Source organism: Pelobates fuscus, chromosome 2, assembly GCF_036172605.1.
Source record: "Pelobates fuscus isolate aPelFus1 chromosome 2, aPelFus1.pri, whole genome shotgun sequence".
Taxonomy (NCBI): Eukaryota; Metazoa; Chordata; class Amphibia; order Anura; family Pelobatidae; genus Pelobates; species Pelobates fuscus.
The window spans coordinates 279,065,142-279,091,246 of record NC_086318.1 but is presented as its reverse complement, the minus strand read 5'-3'; the positions used below and the strand labels follow the sequence as shown (position 1 = coordinate 279,091,246).

The following is a 26,105-nucleotide window of genomic DNA, read 5'->3' as shown; positions in this document are numbered from 1 at the left end:
TCCGAGAAGACCACCTTACTTTCCCACCACCCCAGGTGCAGGTTGGCATAAGCTGGGGCACAAGATGTCCCCATAGCGGTCCCCTGCACCTGGTGGTAGTACTTGTTTTTGAATAAAAAGAAGTTATGGGTAAGGATGAATCGTAGTAACTTTAGCACAAACTTTGTATGGGTATCGTGATCCGGGCCTCTTTTTTCCAAAAAATGACCAACATGGTCAAGCCCACTTTCATGGGGGATAGAAGAATATAGAGCTTCAACATCTAAGCTGCAGAGTACCGACCCTCTAGGTACCTTTAATGATCTCAAGCACTTCAATGTGTCCTTTGTATCTTTTAGGTATGAAGGTAAAGTTTCCACGTACGGTCGTAATATCCTATCCACATATATGCTTCCCTTGCTAGTAAAGTTATTGGACCCTGAGACTATGGGTCTGGCTGTCAGTGTTTCATACTGTTTATGGATCTTTGGGAGGCCATAGAATGTGGAAATTGTCGGGTATTTTATAAAGATACTACAGTACTCTTCTTTAGTCAGGATACTGTCATCGTATGCTTGGTCTAGGAGCAGTTTGTACTCCCTTTGGTACTTTGTTGATGGATCATTGGTAAGTATACTATAAGTCTTGTCATCAAAGAGCATGCTCTCTATCGTTTGTATATAGTGTACTCTGTTCATTATTACGATGTTGCCACCTTTGTCCGCCGGTTTGATGATGATCCCATCATTTTCCTTTAGGCTGCAGAGTGCTTTCCATTCTGCTTTGGACAAATTACCCTTAGGTTTCATAGTAAGCATATCCGTATTAATCATTTTTATCATGTTGGTGGTAGATTCCACAAACATGTCGATGTTTTTAAACTCTCTTAGGTTGGGGGTGAATTTGCTCTTAGGTCGCAGGTTTGTATATGGAGTAGTTATTGTCGTATTATCGTTCTCCTCTAAAAGGGTAACTAATTCCTGTAGGCATTGGTATTCTCTTAGGTTGAAACCCAATTCTTTGGCCTTTTTTTCATCTTTTATTTTAAAGAATTTATGTAGTGCCAGTCTTCTGCCAAACAGGTTGACATCTTTAATCCATTCAAAATGGTTAAATGGAGGAATCGGAACAAAGGGTAATCCTTTCATCAAGACACCTATTTGCGTGTCAGTAAGTATGGTATCTGACAAATTAACTACTCGCATATCTTTATTCAGTATCTCCTGCGTGCCCTGCCTCTGTTCCTGGTTTGTCTGTAGTTCTGTGTTTCCCCTTCTCGAGGGGACTGTCCTAAAAAAGTCACTCCCTTTTTTAGTATTCCTTTGCTACCCTGTTGGTTCCGATTATTACTGGTGGTGGGTGTTTGTTCACTGTCTGTGTCTGACGTTTCATATTCAGACGTCTCATAATGATCTGAGTCCATCCTCATTGTTTTTTTGAAACGTCTATACACATTGCCTTTCCTGTAGTCATCATTGTCCCTCACGTATTTTCCGTGTTTACGACTTTTAACATTGTTTTGATACTTGTTCAGATTTTGTTGTAATTTCTGTTCTTGTGCAGCAAAAGAGGGATCATCTTTACAGCTTTGTATATCCTCTATTGCTGTCTTCACTTTTTCATTAACAGTTTTAAGCCTCTCTGCTTCAAATCTTTGCAAGATATCCATGAATTTTTTGGAGCAGGTATCCGCTGCTTCCTCCCATTCTTTTTGTAAGGCTGGGTCATTCATTTCAACATTTGGTGTTGTCTGGACCCTTAACCCCCTTGGTATCATCGATTTACTCTGATACTTTTGTAGAGAGGTTACTTCCCATCCCAGCCTAATCTGTTGCTTACACATGTTTGATAGACTCCTAAACTTGGAATTTATATTGTCGTGTTCTGGTAGGTATGTTACGTCTTTATCAGAGAATACAGATTCTATGTCTGTGCACCATTGATTAGGTTCTTTCAATTGGGAAAGGAAACCTCTATAAATTAGAACAAGAATCTTTATGGGTGTTCATGTGCTGATTTGGGCCTTGATCACCACCAGTCTACTTAGTTAATATATATTCAAGGGTTACCCCCTATCTAAGATTCTGTGGACACATCATAGATCCCGCTTGTCGGGTATCTCACCACTTACCATTTACTTGTTCTAATTTATAGAGGTTTCAATACCATTTAATGTGTCATCTCTTATAAGACACGACCGTGACATATTTCCAAAACAAATCCAAGTATGGCTAAGGGTCCAGACAACACCAAATGTTGAAATGAATGACCCAGCCTTACAAAAAGAATGGGAGGAAGCAGCGGATACCTGCTCCAAAAAATTCATGGATATCTTGCAAAGATTTGAAGCAGAGAGGCTTAAAACTGTTAATGAAAAAGTGAAGACAGCAATAGAGGATATACAAAGCTGTAAAGATGATCCCTCTTTTGCTGCACAAGAACAGAAATTACAACAAAATCTGAACAAGTATCAAAACAATGTTAAAAGTCGTAAACACGGAAAATACGTGAGGGACAATGATGACTACAGGAAAGGCAATGTGTATAGACGTTTCAAAAAAACAATGAGGATGGACTCAGATCATTATGAGACGTCTGAATATGAAACGTCAGACACAGACAGTGAACAAACACCCACCACCAGTAATAATCGGAACCAACAGGGTAGCAAAGGAATACTAAAAAAGGGAGTGACTTTTTTAGGACAGTCCCCTCGAGAAGGGGAAACACAGAACTACAGACAAACCAGGAACAGAGGCAGGGCACGCAGGAGATACTGAATAAAGATATGCGAGTAGTTAATTTGTCAGATACCATACTTACTGACACGCAAATAGGTGTCTTGATGAAAGGATTACCCTTTGTTCCGATTCCTCCATTTAACCATTTTGAATGGATTAAAGATGTCAACCTGTTTGGCAGAAGACTGGCACTACATAAATTCTTTAAAATAAAAGATGAAAAAAAGGCCAAAGAATTGGGTTTCAACCTAAGAGAATACCAATGCCTACAGGAATTAGTTACCCTTTTAGAGGAGAACGATAATACGACAATAACTACTCCATATACAAACCTGCGACCTAAGAGCAAATTCACCCCCAACCTAAGAGAGTTTAAAAACATCGACATGTTTGTGGAATCTACCACCAACATGATAAAAATGATTAATACGGATATGCTTACTATGAAACCTAAGGGTAATTTGTCCAAAGCAGAATGGAAAGCACTCTGCAGCCTAAAGGAAAATGATGGGATCATCATCAAACCGGCGGACAAAGGTGGCAACATCGTAATAATGAACAGAGTACACTATATACAAACGATAGAGAGCATGCTCTTTGATGACAAGACTTATAGTATACTTACCAATGATCCATCAACAAAGTACCAAAGGGAGTACAAACTGCTCCTAGACCAAGCATACGATGACAGTATCCTGACTAAAGAAGAGTACTGTAGTATCTTTATAAAATACCCGACAATTTCCACATTCTATGGCCTCCCAAAGATCCATAAACAGTATGAAACACTGACAGCCAGACCCATAGTCTCAGGGTCCAATAACTTTACTAGCAAGGGAAGCATATATGTGGATAGGATATTACGACCGTACGTGGAAACTTTACCTTCATACCTAAAAGATACAAAGGACACATTGAAGTGCTTGAGATCATTAAAGGTACCTAGAGGGTCGGTACTCTGCAGCTTAGATGTTGAAGCTCTATATTCTTCTATCCCCCATGAAAGTGGGCTTGACCATGTTGGTCATTTTTTGGAAAAAAGAGGCCCGGATCACGATACCCATACAAAGTTTGTGCTAAAGTTACTACGATTCATCCTTACCCATAACTTCTTTTTATTCAAAAACAAGTACTACCACCAGGTGCAGGGGACCGCTATGGGGACATCTTGTGCCCCAGCTTATGCCAACCTGCACCTGGGGTGGTGGGAAAGTAAGGTGGTCTTCTCGGAACAAAATTAACGATACACAGATTTCATCTATGTATGGAAACGGTACATAGATGATATCTTAGTGATATGGACAGGCACCAGGGAAGTCTTCGAGGAGTTTGTAACATCCCTGAACGTGAATAATCTAAATTTGAAATTCACCATGGAATTTGGCAATCAAGCACTTAATTTCCTAGACTGCACCCTCACTATAACGAAAACCCTTGAGATTAAGACTACCCTCTTCCGTAAGCCCACGTCAACAAACAACATGTTGAGGTGGGAGAGTTACCACCCAGTCCCCCTCAAAAGGGGTATCCCAGTAGGGCAATATTTGAGGCTTAGAAGGAATTGCTCATCGACTGAGGATTTCAAGACAAAAGCAAAAGAACTAAGACAAAGGTTTAGAGAAAGAGGATACCCAATCAGATGCCTGAAACAAGCATACCAAAGGGCACTTGATAGTGACCGGGAGACCCTGTTACAAAACAACAAACCAGACACGGACAAACAAATCAGATGTATAGCCAACTATGACGCAGGCTGGGAGGAAGCGAAAAGTATTCTAAATCGATTCTGGCCATTACTGACACAAGACCCTCACCTGAAGGATGCCATTTCCTCTAGAGTATCGGTCACAGCCAGAAGAGGGAAGAATATAAAAGATATATTAGTACCCAGTCACCTGTCTATGTCTAAGACTACATCAAAAAACTGGATTACGGTACAAGGTACATACCAGTGTGGGAGATGTGTAGCATGCATTTTTATTGCCAAAGGATCTAAGACAATTACAGACTCGGCAGATACCACTACATTCCCCATAAAGCAGTTTTTTAACTGCAATACATCTGGTATAGTATATCTATTAACGTGTAAGTGTGGTTTAAAGTATGTTGGAAAAACCATACGTCCTTTTAAAAAACGAATTATGGAACATGTCCATTCAGTTACATCACACAGAGACACACCAGTCGCAAGACACATTAGGTCCCAACATAGTGATACACCCCGCTGCATTAAATTTGCGGGCATCGAGAAGATCCAGATGGGCAAGAGAGGTGGAGACCTAGACCAGACCCTCAAAAGAAGGGAATGTTACTGGATCCACAAACTAGACACCCTATCGCCTAAAGGACTCAATGAAGGGTTTACATTCACCCCTTTCATTGGTTAAGGAATTCCATAATTGTAAATATGTAAATATGTATATATAAGAGACAGTCTACCTGGGACGCAATTTTCTAAACCTACACCAGAAATGTATTAAGGATATAAACATCTACATAGACTAACACTTAATGTGACACTTCGTTATGACACTGACTCTATGGTTTACCTACAAACGTTACATGCACTGTATAGCTTATAAAGACCAGACATAATAGTGGCAGTGTTTTACTCCATTTATTTGATAATGAAGGATTAAATGGGAGCATATAAGTAATAGTATATAGACTTAATGTTGGCTCCCTAAAAGATCCTTCCCTTTCTTCTTCTCCCCTTTTAGATTTTCTTCGGGGGTGAGGTTGTATCTCTTCGAATGGCTATAAACAATATCCTATTTTTTAAGGCTATAAGACGTACCAGTCTTTGCAAATAGTTTAACATAGGGCTGACACGACACCCGTTTCTCTCTAAAAAAGTACATTGTGGTACCCCAAGGTCTCGGCAAGGGATGTTGGACATAACCCGTCCTCTGACCATTATCGTTAACAAGCTCCAGTAATCATCATAGCGCATATCATCGGGATACGAGTATGCTCCATACACATACTCACTTGCAAAACACGCCCCCGAAATGACGTGGAGGGGCGTTTCTAAGCGGCAGTATCCGCCCATTCTGGATTTTGGCGCGCGAGGCATGAACGAGAGGTATTCAGGGATTGGTTACCAATCCTAGGTAACATGATATAAAAGAAGAGCCAGTGCCAGTGTCACATTCACCTTTGAGAAAGGCGCTTGCATAGCGCCGAAACGTGCGTTAGGTTATGCTTTTAGTTTAATTTTTCACCAAACACTTTGTGTGTTCACTGGGTGGGGGGAGATCTTTGAGATATATAGGAGGTTCATATAGGAGCTTTGTTTTCTCTACAAATTGGAGTTTTTCTAAGTTTGAGCAGTCAGTACAGAATGTTACTCTTTATTTAGCTATTTCTGCAACAGTGTGTAACAGTATGAGAAGCAGTTAACCTGGTATTCAGCGTCAGGGACGGTTGCTTTAGAGACTAGGCTACAGAATTCTTTAAACAAGTTGTTCATATTGATAGATAGTACGACTTATAGACCCTGTATACCTGTCTCACAGCATCTACTGGCCAATTACAGTGTACTGCCGCATACCTACACTGCTCTGCCAATAGCATATTTAATAAGAGTATTTTCTGTTCTAAGCTTGTTTTAGATAGGATCTAAAGGGTCTGCCCGTACAGAACTGACATTTTTGTCAGGATTCAGTTGTCTTCACGACGGCAACACCAAATCCTATCACTCTAAGCGACTCATTAACAGTCTCATTAATGGGGGAATCGTGATAGACACTGGATTTAAGGCTTTATCTATAGACTTCTCGTAATTGTCTTATACTGATTGACATTACGTTTTAGACGGTCTCGATTAGCAAGTCCTTAGTGTTTAATTTCTTTTCCCTCTAAATAGAATGGTCTGGATACTACCTTGCTAAAGCCCATTACTTACAGATAGGTTTTCAGTACCTCTGGGACACAGTTGACAATTGGGTTTCAACGCTCAAGTGCCTCATTGTATGTATCCCTTTACCTATCGTATATACTTAGCAACGGCTCTATTCATAAGGGACACTGTCTATCTCCATTCTATATAGGATCTCTATACTATGATTATTTCACATCAGCTACCTCTTATGCAGATCATAGTTACACTCTAGGGATCCGAGGATGTTATTACGAACTATTTTATTATCCACTCCTATCTCATATTGATACAGGTTCATCTCCCCCTTTATTTATTAGATGTGCTAGTTAGTTATAAGTTTCCTTTATTTTTTGAGGGGAATTTATACCCTACAATAAAGGTGTTTTTTATTTTTATTTTTCTGTCCATCAAGGGTAGACTCACAGAATCTTTATGGGTGTTCATGTGCTGATTTGGGCCTTGATCACCACCAGTCTACTTAGTTACAGTTCCACACAACAGATTAGTGTTCAAACTCAAGGAAATCGGTCTAGATGAAAATGCTTGTTCTTGGGTAGAACATTACAAAGAGTTGTCATTAATGGTACATTTTCAAGCTGGACAGAGGTGGCAAGTGGTGTCCCTCAGGGGTCTGTTCTGGTACCCCTTCTATTTAACATATTTATAAATGATCGTGAAGACAGCATTGAAAGTCATGTTTCAGTGTTTGCAGATGACACAAAACTTTGTAAAATAATACAATGTGAGCAAGATATTACTTTGCTGCAGATGGATTTAGATAGACTGGGGGACTGGGCACTCAAATAGCAGATTAAATTTAATGTTGAAAAATGCAAAGTTATGCACTTAAACTTAAAGAATACACAAGCAACGTATACCCTTAATGGAAGCGAATTAGGTATAACAACACACGAAAAGGACTTGGGGATTGTTATAGACAACAAACTATGCAACAATGTGCAATGTCAATCAGCAGTGGCCAAGGCCAGTAAGGTATTGTCATGCATGGAAAAGGGCATTCATTCTCGGGACGAGAATATTATTTTGCCTCTTTATAAATCACTGGTACGACCACATATTGAATATGCTGTGCAATTTTGGGCACCTGTTCTAAAGAAGGATATTATGGCACTAGAAAAAGTGCAGAGGCGGGCTACAAAATTGATAATAGGAATGGAACATATCAGCTACGAAGAAAGGTTAACAAATTTAAACCTATTTATTTTAGAAAAACGTCGCCTAAGAGGGGATATGATAACATTATACAAACATATTCGGGGCCAACACAAACCATTGTGTGGAAATCTATTCACAAACCGGACTTTACATAGGACATAAGGCCATGCGTTTAAACTGGAAGAAAGAAGATTTAGTCTAAGGCAAAGGAAAGGTTTCTTTACTGTAAGAACAATAAGGATCAGGAATTCTCTGCCTCAAGAAGTGGTTTTATAATAGTCCATACAGATGTTCAAACAGCTACTTGCAAAAACAGAATATTCAAGGATATAATCTTTCAATGTAGGGTAATGACTGCTTGATCCAAGGATAAATCTGACTGTCATTCTGGGGTCAAGAAGGAATTTTTTTCCTAGCTTGTTGCAAAATTGTGCTTCAAACTGTGTTTTGTTTTTTTTTGCCTTCTTTTGGATCAACAGCAAAAAACAAATGTGAGGAAGGCTGAACTTGATGGAAGCAAGTCTCTATTCAGCTATGTAACTATGACCCCCCTGGTATGGGCACTCACAAGTATCCCTTATTAAACATGGGGCTGCCTAGTCAAAGGGAGATATTGCGGCCCAGAACACATGAGGGTAGCAACACGCAAATACCCAGTATGGTGTAACACTATGGGTGAACAAAGATAATGATACATACCCTTACTCATTCTCGTACTTGGGTAAACTACATTTGATGTTTTAGCAGTTTTATCTCTAAAAATTGGTAACCGCACTTGCACTGTTATAAATGTATCAAGATTTGCACCGGTATGCTAGATTCCTTCGCTAGCAGCCACACACAACCTATTATATTATATATGTATTTCTAGTATGCCAGTCTTAACGTGGTATAAAAAAAAACATAAAGGTTGTAAAAAAAAAAAGCATTTACAGAGTTAAAAGTGAAGTTAGTTAAGTAAGATTTGATTGAAAATTAAACCATTTCTTTTCATGCAGTCTGTGTCATTTACAGTCAGTGGATGTGTGGCTAGGACAGCATGGACAGAAACAAAAGTGATTTAATTCCTAAATGGCCGTATATTTAACAATTAGACTGCAAGAGCATGATCAATACAAGCATACTGCTTCATTAAGCTTAATTGTCTTGATCCTATAGAATCCCTTTAAGAAATGGTATTTGTTGATATATATATATATATATATATATATATATATATATATATATATATATATATATATCTAATGAGGGATTTTTAATAATATTGAACCTTTTTATTACTCTCTCAGCATACTACCATTTTTTTTTTTTTTATTGCTTTATCAAAACTTGTTACCACCCAAAAGGTTAATCACTGCAGAATAAATAAAATGAACAGGAAGAATAGCTGTAAATACAATACCTTCTCGACGATCATTTCTTAGAACCCGGACTTTCTCAATTCTGCCAAGTAAAGCTCCATCTTCAGCTGTAAAACATTTAACATAATACATAGATTTAAAAAAATGATAACACTAAACAAACACTTACAGTGATTATTTTTTTATATAAATTGCGCTTTTTTCTGAACACAACCACCACCTCCAGAGAGAAACAAGAAGAGAAAGTAGGTGGTACCCGGCAAGTGTACATAGTACATAACAAGTGTACCTATTTTAGATTATCAATAATTATCTTTTATGCACTATGGAAGAGTGGGTAGCCGACACCTGATTATGTCAACAACATGGGACATCCACCAGGCCCCATAGAATTGGCTGAGACTCAAGGAGGCAAATCAGGGGCAGCACAAGTCAAACACAGCCCTGGCCAATCAGCATATCCTCATAAAGATGAATTGAATCAATGCATCTCTGTGAAGAAAGTTCAGTGTCTATATGCAGTGTGGAGACACTGATGCTCACTGTGCAGCAGTGCCCCAGGAAGCACCTCTAGCAGCCATCTGAGCAGTGGAGTTATCACTAGGCTGTAATGTAAACACTGCATTTTCTAAGAACAAACAGTGTTTACAGCAAAAAGCCTGAAGGGAATGATTCTACTCACTAGAACAAATGCAATAAGCTGTAGTTGTTGTTTAGAAAAAAGAAAAAAAAAAAAATCTGCCCAAAGTTGTGAGAGCTGCTTCAGAAAGTAGCCTCCCAGCACACACTGCCTGCTCTATCACAGATGGAAGAGTTTCTTCATATTGCAGTGCAGAGGGTGTTTGTGGTGCATGTACACAATGCCCACAGGCAGAACACACTATTCAAAATCATAACACATACACCATTTACAGCAATACCTCCCTTAAAACCACCACAAACCCACTACTCCTAGCCACCACACACACCACGCACAGAGGATGTGATGTTACTATGGGGAATGTACCAGGCATGAGATTTCTCTGTGGGGGCGATGCACTAGGAGATTTGTACTTAGGAGTGATGACACTCTGTGCGATTCACAAATGAAGCTGCTGAAGCGTCCCCTGGATAGCTCTAGTGCACGCTGCATAGCACACTTATGCTGCGCAGACAGGAAACACGATTGTGCTGTCCCCAGATGCAGGACAAGTCTGAAATCAAGACTAACCCGCCAAAACTGTTGAATACATTGACGCTAAATAAATGCTAATAATAATGTGTTTGTGATGGCAAAATATGGGGGAGGAGTGCCACTGCAAGAGGGATGTCCCTGTAGGTCAGGGGTACGCAACCTTTGGCACTCCAGATGTTGTGGACTACATCTCCAATGATGCTTTCTCGAAAGTATAGCTAAAAGAGGATCATGGGAGATGTAGTCTACAACAGCTGGAGTGCAGAAGATTGCCTATCCCTGCTGTAGGTAATGCAATAAAAATAGGTATGTCACGGAGGATGCACTGAGAGAGGAGTTTCGTAGAGGGGGTATGTATTGATGACAGATTTCACTATAGGGAAAGTCACTGACTGGAGGAAGAATGTTGGTGTGGGGGATGCACTGTTTGTGGAATGTTGATGAGTTTCACTTCTGGAGAAATGTTGAGGTGGGTGAATCTATGTGAGAGAGATGTCAATGTCTCTCTGTGTTGCCGTGCAGGGTATGTACTGGGGGTATTTATTGTGGGGGATGTACTTTGGCAGATATGTTGCTGTGCAGGGTATGTACTGGGGAAGGACTATGACGTACTTATGATTGTGCAGTGAATAAACATTGGAAGACCAATGTTGCAGTGGGTATGTATGCAACGGCCTCTGTGAGGAATACACAGCAAGAGGTATGTTGATGTAGCGGATATCATTGTGGGAAATCTGCTGGGGAGAAATCTCATTGTAGAGAATGTACATTTACAAATAGATGCAAGGAATTCAAACGATCCACCCCTTTAGCTTCAAAATGCAATAACTAGGAAATTGCTTAGTATTACCCGGAGCCATGCATCACGGGAGCATCCATAGATTGTCTCACAATGAGCTACCAATGGCTGTGGGAGTTTTGATTGGAGACAGAGTACGTATATGTAAAAATATGGTGGTAATCTGTCTGTCTCCCTCTTATCAAACACCGCCTTAATGTGCATGTAAGAGGAGGGTATGTCTGTGGACAATGGTAGATCAGTAGGAACATTAATGCTATGAATAGGTGAAACTTTTTTTATGCATTTCTCCTGGCGTATCACTCCATGATATAATGTCTCCCTGTCTCCAGTCAATAGTGGGGTTAAGTAGACATAACCAAGGGTAACCCAGTACTATTGAGGAAGAAGGGGAGGTGATCACCTGAAAATATAAATTATTTCTGTATAACAGACCAGAACGCATAGTCAACTGTTCTGTTCATGAGTGAGTAACCAAATATCTTCCATTTATGGCCTCAACTGCCCAAAGTGTCTTCTTCTTTCTTAGGGGTGGTAAGTGGATCTTGACATAACCCCTCTATAAAATTATCAGCTGCTCCAGAATCTATGAGCACTAAAACATCTCTAGATGTCTCACCCCATGTTAAGGTGATGGGGAGTAGTAATATTTTATGAGGCAGTAAAGGGGATTCTGATATCACACCCAAGGTCGGTCCCCTGAGCGATAGTTTTCCGAACGCACTGGACAAGTCAATTTAAGATGCTCCATCTGGCCTCAATATAGGCAGAGCCCCTCTTCTATCCTATACTGTCTCTCAGCCTCAGAAAATTTGGTCACTCCTAGTTGCATGGGCTTAGTATCTGTAGATGAAGAAACATCAGGACCTAGACTATTCATTGAGCACTTTTCTCCCTGGCTTCCACACTTCCTCTCATCTAGCACTCCTTCCCTTATACTTGGGGATTTCAATAATCCAATCAACAACCCCAAATGCACTGATGCCTTTCGTCGGCTCGCTGTAACCTCCTCCTTTGGCCTTACGCAATGGTCCAATTCAGCAACCCATACAGCGGCAAACACTTTTGATCTCGCCTTCGCCAATCTCTGTACCGCCTCTAATCTTTCCAATATTACTTTTCCTCTATATGACCACCATCTGCTGACTTTTGACATCAGCATTTGACATCGGCATACCTAAGACCCAATTGACCCCACCATCTGAACATCAACCTCACAGAAACCTCCTATGTCTTGACCTAGAGCATTTCTCCACTAATCTCCAAACGTTCCTTTTACCCATCTCAAACCTCACCTGTCCTAGCGCTGCAACCTCCTTCTAAAATCCCACACTCTCCTCTCAACTAGACATCATGGCACCTCCTACATTTAAACGCAGCAGGCGCCCCAACAACAAATTTAGCAAACCCAGCTGACTTGATACCTTCAAACATGCTCCAGAACTGCTGAACACTGTTGGAGAAAGTCTCACTGTGTTTCTGACTTTCTCCACTATAAAGCTATGCTGCGCACATACAGCTTGGCTCTTTCCTCTGCAAAAGTAAATTACTTCAATACCCTCATAACCACACTCTCCCGCGAACCCAAACGACTTTTTCACATATTTAACTCTCTTCTTCGTCCTATTGTTCCTCCTCCTACTAACTTGACAGCCTCAGACTTTGCAACTCACTTCACTGACACAATCATGGAAGATATCTCTAATCTTTCTTCTCCCCCTTACAATACTTCCCCTAACCTCAAGGCTCATCATCCTGTCCGCCCGCACCTCCCACGCCTCACCCCTCTATCAGTGCCTACATTGGCTTCCTGTAAGATATAGGGCTCAATTTAAAATTTTGGTTCTTGCTTTCAAATCTCTAGATAATTCTGCTCCCACCTCACTAATACACAAGTATGTCCCGCCTAGGCCCTTACGCTCTGCTGTAGACTTACGTCTATCTTCTGTCTGTACTCCCACCTCTGATGCTCGCCTTCAAGACTTCTCGATGGCTGCACCGTTCCTATGGAACTCACTTAATTGCTCTGTTAGATGCTCACCCAGTCTCCACTCTTTCAAAAAAAATCATTAAAAACCCACTACTTCATAAAAGCGTATCAATTAAACTGTTAATAGCTCCCATTGTCATTAGTCTAATACTATCCTTACCTTTTGTGTCACTTTACCCCACTCCCTCTAGCAAGTAAGCTCATTGAGAACCCCTCTGTTCCTGTGTGTCCAACTTGTCTGGTTACAACTGCATGTCTGTTCGTCCACCCAGGGACGTATTTGCCGCGAGGGAAATACCTGCTTTGTCTCATTCTATGGGAGCCCAAGAGCTGGCTGGCAGGCCACCTTTGGGCTCCCCTGGGGAAGGTAGGCGATTGTTTCCCGGGCAGGTAGTCACACTGTGCAGTCATCGAGGGAGCACTTTCCCCTGAGCGCTCTGCTCAGCTGCCTCGCGGCTCCCGGCATCACTCTGCGGCATGCGACGGAGCTGAGCAGAGTGCTGAGCAGAGCGCTCAGGGGAAAGTGCTCCCTCACTGACTGCACAGTGTGACTGACCGCACGGGAAACAACCGCCCACCTGCCTGCACGTCCGGCCGCCTCTCTGCCCCACTGGACCACAGGTGAAAAATCCACCTAGCTATCCCAAAAGTAGGGAGGTTGGGTGGATTTCAATTTTAAAAAAGTAATAATAATAATAATAATTGTTGGGGAAGTGTGTGTGTGTGTCAGTGAATGTGAGTGAGTGTGTCAGATTATGTTTATTTTAACAAATTTACAAATTAGAAAATGTGTACTGTACTAACAACTACTTAAAGTCAAGTATCACTTATTTGATTTATCACTCCCTATCCCATATGAATACATATGTCCGGTTGCATACAAATGAAATCTATTTAGAAACTTTGAAAAAATTATTTATCTCTAATAAAACCACAATATTTACTCTGACACAATGTAGTAAGTAGTTCCTCAATGGCTTAAAAGGAACATTTCACAAAAAAATAATGCTGTCCTTCCCACACACTATTTAGTAGATAACACCCTTCCCAAACAATTTTTGTTCTGCATAATTTCTCTGCAGGTATTTGAAAAAGAAATAGATTGCAAAAGATCTGTTGTCTTCACCCTTTGCAAACCCTCCTCTTTGACCGTCTACCTGGTGTGCAACTGACAAAGGCTTTGCATGTGATCACAATGAATGCCTCTTGATGGGACACTACACTTTAAACAACTTTAGCTTAATGAAGTAGTTTTGGATTATAGATCTGTAACGGATCGCCTGGCACCCCGACTGGGTACCTACGTTAATGGATGCTCCTAGCGTTTCCTGAGGACTCCAAGCACTGCAGCAGACACCACAACCAACGAATCGATTCAGCATATGAATGCTGTAGACAGTTGAATAGGAAACCATACGAATAGGTTTACACTCCTAGCAGTCAAACTGGAACAGCATACAATAAATCCTCCCCCAATAATGAGACGACACTTCACTTTGAGGGTTAAGCAGGAACTGAGGCTGGCACTCCCAGCCTGGTTTTTATTCCAGTTGTTGAGAATACAGGACCGCCCACAGGGAGGGACAAAACAACCAATAGCATAATGGTTACAACCCCCAGGTTCCCTCCCCTCAGATAACCAGTTAACATAATTATTACAGCCAGGGAAAATACAGTTTTTATACATGTGCTATAACTTTAAAATCATACATTCAATCTTCATAACAATTACATATTTGGAATCAGTACACTTTAAACATAAACACTTCCAAAAATCAGCCAAATTCCTCCAGTGGATCAAAAGTTAGCAGGAGGTCCCTTTATGACCGACCGCAAGCACAATTTCCTGCCCAAAACAGTTCCATAGATTTGGGCTGTGCGGTCGGTCAATTTCATGCCGAAAAACGACTAAGTCCCATTTCGAACGGGACGTAGTCTCTGTAGCTGAAAAACGAAGTGTAGGAGAAGGTAAGGGTCAGCGGTGTTCGGTAAAATGTGTAGCCGATTTCAGTTCCACAGAATCTTTAGCATACACCGCTGACCCCGTTCGATTGAACATAGATGGCCGCCGCCACGTGTTCGTTTGCACGAACTGCGGCCAACCAGTGGTCGGCAATTAACCTGCAGTAACCTCACAGCCTGGGAGGTAAATTGCCTGCATACCTTAACTTCTGGGTGGTCTGCCTGTGTGGTACTTGGTTCAGTAAGCCCTATTTACTGAACCACGAGGGAGAAAGCCAGGGGCAAGTTATTTTACAGGTCTGGGGACATAGTCTTAAAGGGACATTGTTCACCAAAGTTACAACATGTCCCCAGACGGTTCTTAAAGGGCCATACACACCGAATAAAAGTCCATACGTTTTCAGGGGCCATAGTCTTAAAGGGTATTGTTACCCAAAGTCTCAATATGTCCCCAGACAGTTCTTAAAGGGCCAGCAGCAGTACAATAAAATACCATTCACTGTGCTTAAAGGGTCAGCAGTCGCACAATAAAATACAATATGCCCCAAATAACCCAGGGGCCATAGTCAGCAGGTAGGAGGCGGGCAAACAGGCTTCTCCAGGACCCAGTGGCGAGGTTGGTTTCGCCACAAGATCATGTCCCAGCTTAAGGGACACTGTAGACACAGTAACTGCTTTATCTCATTGAACTGGTTGGAATATCCCCTGGTGCCATCCTTCCATTCAACATTAAACTTTAATGATTTAATGCAAGACAAGAGTTCACAGCAGCTCATTTTGCAGTGCTCAGGTTAATGAGGATGCCTTAGCCAAGAAGCAATAAGCAGCTGTGACTGGCTGAATGTCAATTGACCACTTTCAGGCTATCACAGCACATATTCAAGAATGAAACAGTATGGGTAGAAGGAAATGTGCCTTAATCACACCACCAGTGGGGGTAAGGCTATGGGATGCCAGGTACCCTAATAAAAACTATCGGAAAAAGGTTTAACGTTAAATTAAGGTGCAATGCCAGGGGATTCCAGATTATAACCAATTCAATGACATGAAATGGTTAAGTGTGTACAGCAAGCATGTCAACTTAAGTGGCACGGGCCACATAAACAAGGTTTAAGTTTATGTGGGCCGCAAAGAAAATACCTTAAATTTTCATAGACATGTAGCTTTATTTTACTGAACCCCCCCCCCCCCCCCCCCCCCCCTACTAAACCATAGCACTTATTTCTTGGTGTCTACAATTATTCACAATTACATTCCAGTTGATCCACAATTGGACCAAGTGTGGTGGAATTATACTAAAATATAGATTTTCATGGTAAATAAAAGCCATTTATTGCCTTTCAATATTCTCCCTGAGAGCCTAAACTTGATTGAAAATTACTTGTGTGTTTACCTCCCCGTAAATGCAGTGCTTTTTTAGTTTTTTTCTCTCCAAATTTTATATTTATTCGTTCTTAGCAAGTACATTGGCCCACGCTTATTACAATGATTAACAGGGAGCTAAGCTAGAGGCAGGATAATAGGAGCTCTCCTCTGTAGATACTCATGTCTGAAAACCTCAGACATTGCAGGGCAAAACTGGCACATACTGCAGATGGGTAGAGTTTTGGTTTGTTCCACTGGAAAAAACTAGCACAAAAGGCACTGAGGGTAGATGTGATTAAGCCAAGCAGCAAGTTGGTATGTGTTCAGCTACCCAGTGGTGTGGCTGCATATGCATGATCTCAGTAACTGGTGGTGCCAAAATTATAAGGATTTAAATTCTGCTGAGCTTGTTCTGACATGCACCCTGTGATTTGAATGCCACCTTAAGGTAAAGGAACAGCATACAAATACATCTTTTGTTATAGGGATGAGTAAAAGTTATAATCCTGACAAGTGACAGTTCCCCATTCCCTCTCTACAACAAGAGTTGGATACACATAGACTGGCTTTCTAGAAGACTTATTGGACACGAATACAGTTGCATAAAGTATTTCCCCATGTTACCTCCAGTTTACATCTCATTGATGATATCGGCATTCTAATTAATGCTGGTAAATCCAATAATATAATTGTAAATTTAGGTCATGTCACTCCAATTCCTTTCTCTACTCCAATCTTGTGGGGTGTTGCATTCATAGGGGTCTGGAGTCATGTCAGCCATCTCATATAGTGGACATGTACATAAATCTGGTAGGAAAGAACAATGGCTGTTCTATCTGTTCCTTACTGCTCCTGCGCGCAGTTTAGTGATGCCGGAATATGAAGTCATATTCCATGGCCCGGCTTCACTACAGACGGCGCGTGTGAACAATGAGCTCCCTTGCTGGCCCTCCTCCCCGGCCAGGTAAGTTTTAGCAGAGTAGAGTAGACACCAGCAATGTGGGGGCGGAGTGGACATTTAGGAGTTCAATACCTTTTGCTTCTGTTTATGCAGTCCTAGCCTCACCTCTAGTGGCTGTGACTCACACAGCCAACATGAAAGGAAATAGTTTCCTTTTATTCAGTGTGACAGTAGTGAGTTGTATTACTGTCTAGTATTCCCTTTTTCTCAATAGCAGAATAACAACAATAATCCACAGGGTAAAGTAACGCTGGTATCGCCAAATAATCCACACGAGCCAAAGTTTAATGCTGGAACAAGACAGATTTACTGGTAGCAACAGGCATTCAATTTATAAAGTACCAGACTCCTACTCTGGGCCAGGCTAGATAATTGAGTTTCAGCAACATACTAAACTCAATTATCTGCTGGCCACAAACATTAAAATTTTCAAAATTTTTAGAAATATGCTTTATACATGACATAGAAATATAAACCAGATTCCTGGGTAGCTGAGGATACTGGGAGTAACATATCCAAATTTCACGAAAATCCGTTTGGTAGTTTTCGTGTCGCATCGTGTGTTAGTTTGAACGGCTCGCAATGTGGTTGTATCCGAGTTAGAGATCCATGAAATTAGTAGCAAGATCCGGTCTCTGTTTGTGCAGAATTACACGAAAACCACCACAGTTATACGGTATCTTGTTGTATGTGAATGATCCCCTAATTCGGTTGATTGAAACTCCCAAACGCCAGTCTGATACTGTGAGTGGACAGACGGGACTTCCATGGAGACCGGGTGTTCGTGTGAATGCCATGCCGAAAATGGTTCCAGGCAATCCACGAGTAAATCCCTGTAAATCCCGAGTAAATCCCTGCGTTAGGGAGATTTAAGATGGCCGCCATCCTTTGTTCTCGCCACGTGTTCGTATGCCGAATGGCGGCCACCTAGAAGCACTAAATTACCTTGCGTTTTTCGTGGTTACTTGGTGTTCTAAGTCCTGATTGCTACCCAGGGTGGTCTCCGTTCGGTTGAACGGAAAAATGTCCTGAACACAGAAAGAAACACAAATACTTTAAAGTCACTTAACTAGCAGGGAGAGGAAATAACCGAATGGGTACAGGTAAACACAGGGAAATCCTTTACAATGCTCCATTTCTCCCTGCTCCGGAAGACACGGTTGGACCTTTCCTGGTCCATTAGGGGCTGACGGGAAGTCCAAGGTTTAGTCTGATAAGTCAGTTTGGCATCCAAGGTTTAGTCTGATGATAAGTCAGCCGTCTGCATTCCCGTTTTGCTTGCCTGGGCGGTAGTGAATAGTAAAGTCAAATGGCTAGAGGGCCAGACTCCAGCGCAGCAAACAGGCATTATCTCCTGAGACCCGGTTGAGCCAGACCAAGGGATTGTGGTCAGTGATGAGTGTGAACGCCCGGCCATATAGATAGGGAGTTAATTTCTTAAGGGCCCAAACTAATGCCAGGCACTCCTTCTCAATGGCCGCATAACTGACCTCCCTTGGTAGAAGTTTCCAGCTCAGGTAGGCCAACGGGTGTTCCCCTCTGTCCCCTCCGATCTGGTTTAGTACTGCCCCCAGTCCAAACATTGAAGCATCTGTGTGGACAATAAATCTTTTGTTAGGATCTGGGGCGCCAATACAGGAGCATTAACAAGGGCCTGTTTCAAAGCTTGGAAAGCCACCTCACACTCCGGGGACCAGAAGGACTTGCCGGGGTAATTTATTTTTCGTCAGGTCCGTCAGGGGTTTGGCCAGGGCGCTATAGTCTGGTACAAAGCGTCTATAATAGCCGGCTGTCCTCAAGAAGATAATGACTTGTGTCTTGGTAAGGGGAATGGGCCAATTAGCAAAGGCCTCGATCTTAGCCGACTCTGGCTGTTGCTTACCACACCCAACTCAGTGGCCCAAATATTGAACCTTCGCCATACCAATGTGGCACTTGTCTGGTTTCAAGGTTAAACCGGCCCCCTTAATCCTGTCTAATACTTCTCCTACGTGTTCCAGATGTGCTTCCCAGGCATCGCTATAGATGGCGATATCGTCCAGGTAGGCACACGCAAATTCCTGGAGGAGACCTTCCAACAGGCGGTCCACCATCCATTGGAAGGTGGCCGGGACGTTCTGCATCCCGAACGGCATAACCCGGAATTGGTATAGGCCGAACGGGGTGATGAACGCTGACTTGGGTACCGCATCTTCCGCTAGGGGGATCTGCCAGTAACCCTTGCATAAGTCTGTCGTGGTCAGATACTTCCCTGTAGAGATGCGGTCAAGCAGCTTGTCTATTCGTGGCATCAGATAGGTGTCTGTGACTGTCTTGTCATTGAGCCGCCTGTAATCTACACAGAAGTGGGTCGTACCGTCCCGTTTTGGTACTAAGACTGCGGGTGAGGCCCATGGACCGTCCGAATGCTCTATTACCCCTAGTTGGAGCATTCTGTCTATTTCTTTCCACATCCCTTCTCTGATGACTTTGGGAATGTGGTAGGGAGGTTGCCTTAGGGGCGCCTGCCTCGGAGTGTCTACTTTGTGAACCGCTAGCGGGGTACACACGGGCTCCTGGGAGAATGTGGCCTGTTTAGCTTCCAGTAAGCGGATCGCTTGTGCCCTCTCTTGGGGCTCCTGCTGTTCCCCTAACTGGACCCTTTCAATCGGCCTTGTCTCCCCGTTACCCCCTAATAGCTTGGGTAGGGGCAGAGCCTCAGTGTCCTCTCCAGCTGGAGGACAGATGGCTGTCACCTCCTCAGCCCTTTCACTATATGCCTTGAGCATGTTGATGTGAAACGTCCGTTGGCCATTTGGCTATAGTGTAGGTGGTATCGCACACCTGCCCTATAACCTTGTATTGGCCTTGCCAGTCAGCCTGGATCTTGTCAGTTCGAACTGGTCTTAGCACCATGATCTTTTGTCCAATTTGAAAGCTCCGGAACCTAGCCCGCCGGTCATACCATACTTTCTGGTGCTGGTGGGCCGCCTGGAGGTTTTCCTGCACAGTCTGGGCCAATTCCTCCATGCGGTCCCGCAGCTCCAGCACATATGGCACAATCGGGGTCCCCTCTATCTCGGTCTGCCCCTCCCAGTGATCCTTGATAAGATCTAGGGGCACTATCATCCGCCTCCCATATAACAATTCGAAGAGTGAAATCCTGGTTGATTCCTGGGGCACCTCCCGGTATGCAAAGAGGAGGTGCGGCAGGAATTGCTCCCAATCTTTGTAGGCTCCCGTGAACGACTTCAGCATTTTCTTCAGCGTCTCGTTGAAGCGTTCACAAAGGCCATTGGTCTGGGGATGGTACGGGGAACTGGTCAGGGATTTAACCCCGCAGACCTTCCATAGCTGCTGGGTCACCTCAGCCGTGAACTGCGTACCCTGGTCTGATAGAATCTCTTTGGGAAATCCTACTCAGGAGAATATCTTGACCAGGGCATCAGCCACCGTCTCAGCCTGGATATTGGAGAGGGCTACGGCCTCGGAGTAGCGGGTTGCGTAGTCCACCACAGTAAGTATATAGCGCTTACCGGAGAGGCTAGGCTGGGCCAGGGGTCCAACGAGGTCTACGGCTACTCTTGTGAAAGGTTCTTCTATTATTGGCATAGGGACCAGTTTGGCTTATGGGTGGTCTCCCTTCTTACCCACCCTTAGACATATCTTGCACGTCTGGCAATACGCCCGGACGTCGTCGGATACCTCAGGCAAGAAAAAGTTCTGGGTTACCCGATGTAACATCCGGCATATTCCCATGTGCCCTGCTAAGGGGACATTGTGGCCAATTCTCAATTACTCCTGCCGGTATTTCCGTGGGACTACCAGCTGGCGTTTTTGCCGGGGGCCCAGGTGCATTGACACATGTCTCGGTGAGCCTGTATAAGCGGCCATCCTCCCAGATTAACTGCTGCTTCTCTAACCCCCCGTGTCCTCCCTTAGCCTTATCCCTGTACTTTCTGAGTGAGGGGTCTCCTGCAAAGTCCTCCGGGGTATCCCAGGGGAGGGGCTCTACAGTCAGGGGTAGGGTAGGCTGGCTTACCGGGGTCTCAGTAGGAGGTGGATGGCTCTCGGCAGCACGACTTTGAGCTCTGGTGGTTACTGCTTGAGCCTCATGAGGAGGTGCTGGTACAAAAGCAGAAGTTAGAGGACCAATATCATTGCCCAACACGACTTCTGAGGGTAATTCCTTCATCACACCCACTTGGACATTACCAGCTCCAGCGCCCCAGTATAGATGCACTTGTGCGGTAGGAATCCGATACACTGCCCCCCCCCCCTCCCCGGTCTTTCAGAGTTATCAATAAGATGCCGTTGAACTAGGGTGATTGTAGCGCCACTGTCCCTTAGGCCCCGGGCCATCTTCTCGTTGACCATTACCAACTGACAATGGTGTTTTTGATTGTCATTTATGGTAGATTGGACTAGGAGAGCTTCATATAGGGGTTCCTCACGACTCAGCTCCTTGGCGTCCCAGGCAGAGGGTACCGGGTAGTCCACACAATGGGCTGCGGCCGGGGGTTGATGGAATCCAGGGCGAGAACAACTGGACACGGGCTTCCAGTGGGCAATTGTTTCGTAGATGTCCTATTTGGTTACATCGGAAGCAGCGGGGCTCGTTGCCAGCCTGACGTGGGTAGCGAGGGTTGGAGGCTACCGGTCGGCTAGGGGGCTGATACCTGGTTACTGTTGGTGGTGATGGTACTGCAGGTCGAAGGGGTTGGACCCGTGGGGTGACCCGTGTTGTCTTACGAGTATCCGCATACTCATCTGCGAGCTTGGCAGCCTCCGGTAAGGAGAGGGGTCTGCGGTCTCTTACCCAGTCTTTGACATCTGTCTGGATGTGGTCGTAGAACTGCTCTAGAAGTATTAACTGTAAGATGTCATCCGCGGTAGTGGCCTAGCTACTGTTGACGCAATTGGACGCGGACAGCTGTAACTGGCAGGCCCATTCTGCATAGGAATCCTTGTCTGTTTTGTGTGAGTCTCTGAACTTTTGGTGGTATGTCTTCTTGGTCACTGCGTACCGAGCCAGGAGTGCCTCTTTAACCCTTGTGTAGCTGTGAATCTCCTGCTCTGGTACTGCCCGGAAGGCATCGGCGGCGTTGCCTGACAATTTCCCAGGCAATATTGAAACCCACTCATCTGCAGTCACTCAGTGCAGGTTACACTGTCACTCGAAATCTGCTAGATAGCTATCAATCTCGCAGTCCTTTTCATTAAAAGCTTTAAAGGCACTGAAAGGAATCTTCCTTGTATCTGTGCTGTTCTCTCCCTCCCCCCCCCCCCCCCCCGGAACTTGCTGCTGCACGCTGGGTTTCAGCCAGCTTCATCTGCAGATCTATATCTCTATTTTGTTTCGCATCTTCTGCTACAATGTTCATTACCTGCAGAACAATGTCAGCCGTTGGGTTCGGACCAAACCATGCCAATCTCTCCCGAATCTCCCTGTTGGTCGGCGATAACTTTTTCCCGAATCGCCGGTGTCTCCATGTCCCGAATGGTCGGTGTTGCCACAACCAAGTTCTCCCGGTCTAGCTCTATTAATTCAGCAATGATGACCCGCCTGGTTTTGTTGCTGGCAATCCTTCCACGAACCTCCAACAGTTCCTTTAACATGTTTTGTTTAAGCAGTGTGTACCAGCCTTCCATTCACTGTCCCCAGTGTCTGCTTGGATTCTTGGTGCAGGAAGAAGGAAGATCCCGCCGCAGCCAACCAGTTGTGACGGTAGTGAGTTGTATTACCGATTAATATTTCCTTATTTCCAATAGCAGAATAACAACAATAATCCACAGGGTAAAGTAATGCTGGTATCGCCAAATAATCCACACATGAGCCAAAGCTTGATGCTGGAACAAGACTGATTTACTGCTAGTAACAGGCATTCAATGCATACAGTAACAGACTCCTCCTCTGGGCCAGGCTAGTTAATTGAGTTTCAGCAACATACTAAACTCCATTATCTGCTGGCCACAAAAATCAACAATTGTCAACATTTTTAGAAATATACTTTATACATGACATAGGAATATACAAACCACATCCCTGGGTAGCCGAGGATACTGGGAGTAACATATCTAAATTGCACGAAAATCAGTTCGGTAGTTTTCATGTCGCATCGTGTGCAAGTTTGACCGGCTCGCCATGTGGTTGTATCCAAGTTAGAGTTCCATGAAATTGGTAGCAAGAGCCGGTCTCCGTTCGTGCAGAATTACACGAAAACCACCACAGTTATACGGTATCTGGTTACATGTGAATGCTCCCCTCATTCGGTTGATTGAAACTCCCAATCGCCAGTCTGATACTGTGAGTGGAAAAGGGTTAGACGGGACTTCCATGGAGACCAGGTGTTCTTGTGATTGCCATGCCGAAAATGGTTCCAGGCAATCCACAAGTAAGTCCCGCTGGCCGCGAAAGAAACACATATACTTTAAAGTCACTTAACTAGCACGGAGAGGAAATAACCGAATGGGTACAGGTAAACACAGGGAAATCCTTTACATTCAGATCTTGCAGTACAGTGTGTTTACTTTAGAAGTTCTTATATCCTGTTCCGTTAATTGAACTTTAACCAACCATGTGTGGCTTCAGCAGGTTATTGCAGTCTATTAACAAAGGAGGAGATAAGAATTTCAAAATTAAAACACAATGTATTAAGGGAAGTTTAAATATTAGATTTCTCTTTACAGGAAGTGTTTTGGAAGGATGCGTTATCACAGCCAGAGGAAGTGTGGACTGGGCTGCATAAACTAAGAAATGTTACTCTTAAATGGCAGTAATCTGAGCAATGAGACTGCATGTGCATGTTCTATTCTCCAAAACCACTTCATAACAGCAAACATCGGTGTGGTGTTTACAGTGTCCCATTGATGAGCTACAGTACATACCACTAAGAAGCGGTGAAGGTCACAGGCTAGCTCAGCACTCCTGCCACACAGCTAACGTAAGCATGAGAACACCTCTTCGGCTGTCTGACAGCTGAGGTAGAGTTACAATGCCCAGTTATAAAAGTGGCGTTTCTAAGTGGTTGAGAAAAAAAAATTACAGACTCCAACCACATAAAGCTCTTGAGCAAGTCCGTTGTACAGGTTAAGGTGCCAGGAATGTCCTAGTGGTGGCGCGTGCCAAGCATAACCCAGTTGTCTATGGTTTAACTATTTGCAATTGGGGGCACCAAGAGCATAGAGTGTTGCCTAGAGTGTTCCTTTAACACTGTAAAAAGCATGCATAATCATACCCCAGAAAATTTGAACTTTTTTTTTTTAAATCTCATATGCAAAGATGGCCATATAATTAGTGAAAGCATAAATACTTGTCAGGGGCAAAAAAACAAAAACAAAAAAGGAGTCAAACCCACTGATTCTACAATGTTCTCAGGTAGGTAATGAACCACAGAAGAACATAAAAATGATTTTTAATTAAAGGTAGTGTTTGTGGTTAATCAGTAACTGATGGCTCATTAGTACTTACCACTATCACTGTAGTCATCTACTAGAATAATGTCCTTTATAAGGTGAACAGGGCTTTTTTTTAAGACACTGTGGGGTTAAAAACAGCATGTAGTGTTAGAAAATATTACAACAAATAAGACAATATATAATTAATCTGGCATTGTTACTTTTCTGCAATCAATTTCATTACTGCCTCGAATAACATTGCATTATTTAAATTTCTACTCCATTCCACTTATTAGAATGTTTCCAAAAATTCTTAATATCACTCATCAGTTCTGTTTTATGCAGCATTGGATAGGGGTGTGGGAAGGGGGGTTGGGCATAGAAATACAGGAGGCAGGGAGCTGCACGCTGCAGACCACATGTAAGATGTAAAATTCTACTAAAACAGTTTGACTATATACAATGGGCAGAGTGTGTATAGATCATGCCTCTGAAGTTTTCTCTGTCATTTAGCAATTCAAATCATTTTTGTTTCAGCTCATGCAGCCTTGGGCACACCTACCCTGTGAGCGACTGTCACCATCTGCATGAAAACAAAATGGTTTCATTTTCAATCAGATGTAACTTAATGTGAAAGTATCTCCTGATCTGTAAAGTGTAAACTTTAATGTCAAGAATTTATAAATATATCAGAATCTGCAATAAAGGAAACTTAAACATTACAAGGCCAGCCCCACTTATTTTTTTCAAAATAGAGGAGCTTGCCTTAAAACGGATCTGTGAATTTCGGGGGTCCTTGAATATTTTACAAAGGTTCACCAAACGAACAGATCCAGTGTGCGTCCTGGGCTGGGGGGTGCAGTGGAGATGTGTTTTACTTACCTCCGGCTTTCCCTCATGGCCACTGCCATCTTTCTTATGCACATCTCTTCAGCTCCTGGAGCTTCAACTGTCAGGAGCCACGTCAGTGCTGTATGCTTTGCAAGAGTGCAACATTGTATGTACAAGAGACACTGAGGTCTATGACGAATCACTCAAGATCTTCCAAAGACTAAGCCACAATCCCACAGCCGTCATTTGTAATAGCTGCTGGAATTGGACAAAAAGTCACAGGTGCTTGTTTTGTAAAACTCAGGCTTTAACATAAGACATATTAGTCCCTACTTTTTTCATGGCATCTCTGAATTGCACTGAAATTTCAGTGAAAATCCAACACAGCCTTATTCAGTATAAGATTATATCTTTATAAAATTCTGAAAAGTGACAGATCTGCCTTACGATCCACTCTTTGTCAAGTGTAGGAAAAACAAACACATGAGACAAAGTAGCCCCTACTT

The 26,105-nt window shown here is 43.1% G+C and overlaps 1 protein-coding gene across 1 annotated transcript in view; it reads right to left on the bottom strand.

Annotated features, from left to right (window-relative positions):
* The window catches only part of GALNT2 (polypeptide N-acetylgalactosaminyltransferase 2), a 777,588-nt gene that overhangs the window by 523,931 nt on the left and 227,552 nt on the right, over positions 1 to 26,105 (bottom strand). The window contains exons 5-6 of the mRNA XM_063443402.1: positions 24,842 to 24,909; positions 9,182 to 9,247 (exon numbers count right to left, since the gene is read on the bottom strand). Coding sequence (XP_063299472.1) covers positions 9,182 to 9,247; positions 24,842 to 24,909 — 134 coding nt within the window. The remainder of the gene's footprint in view (positions 1 to 9,181; positions 9,248 to 24,841; positions 24,910 to 26,105) is intronic.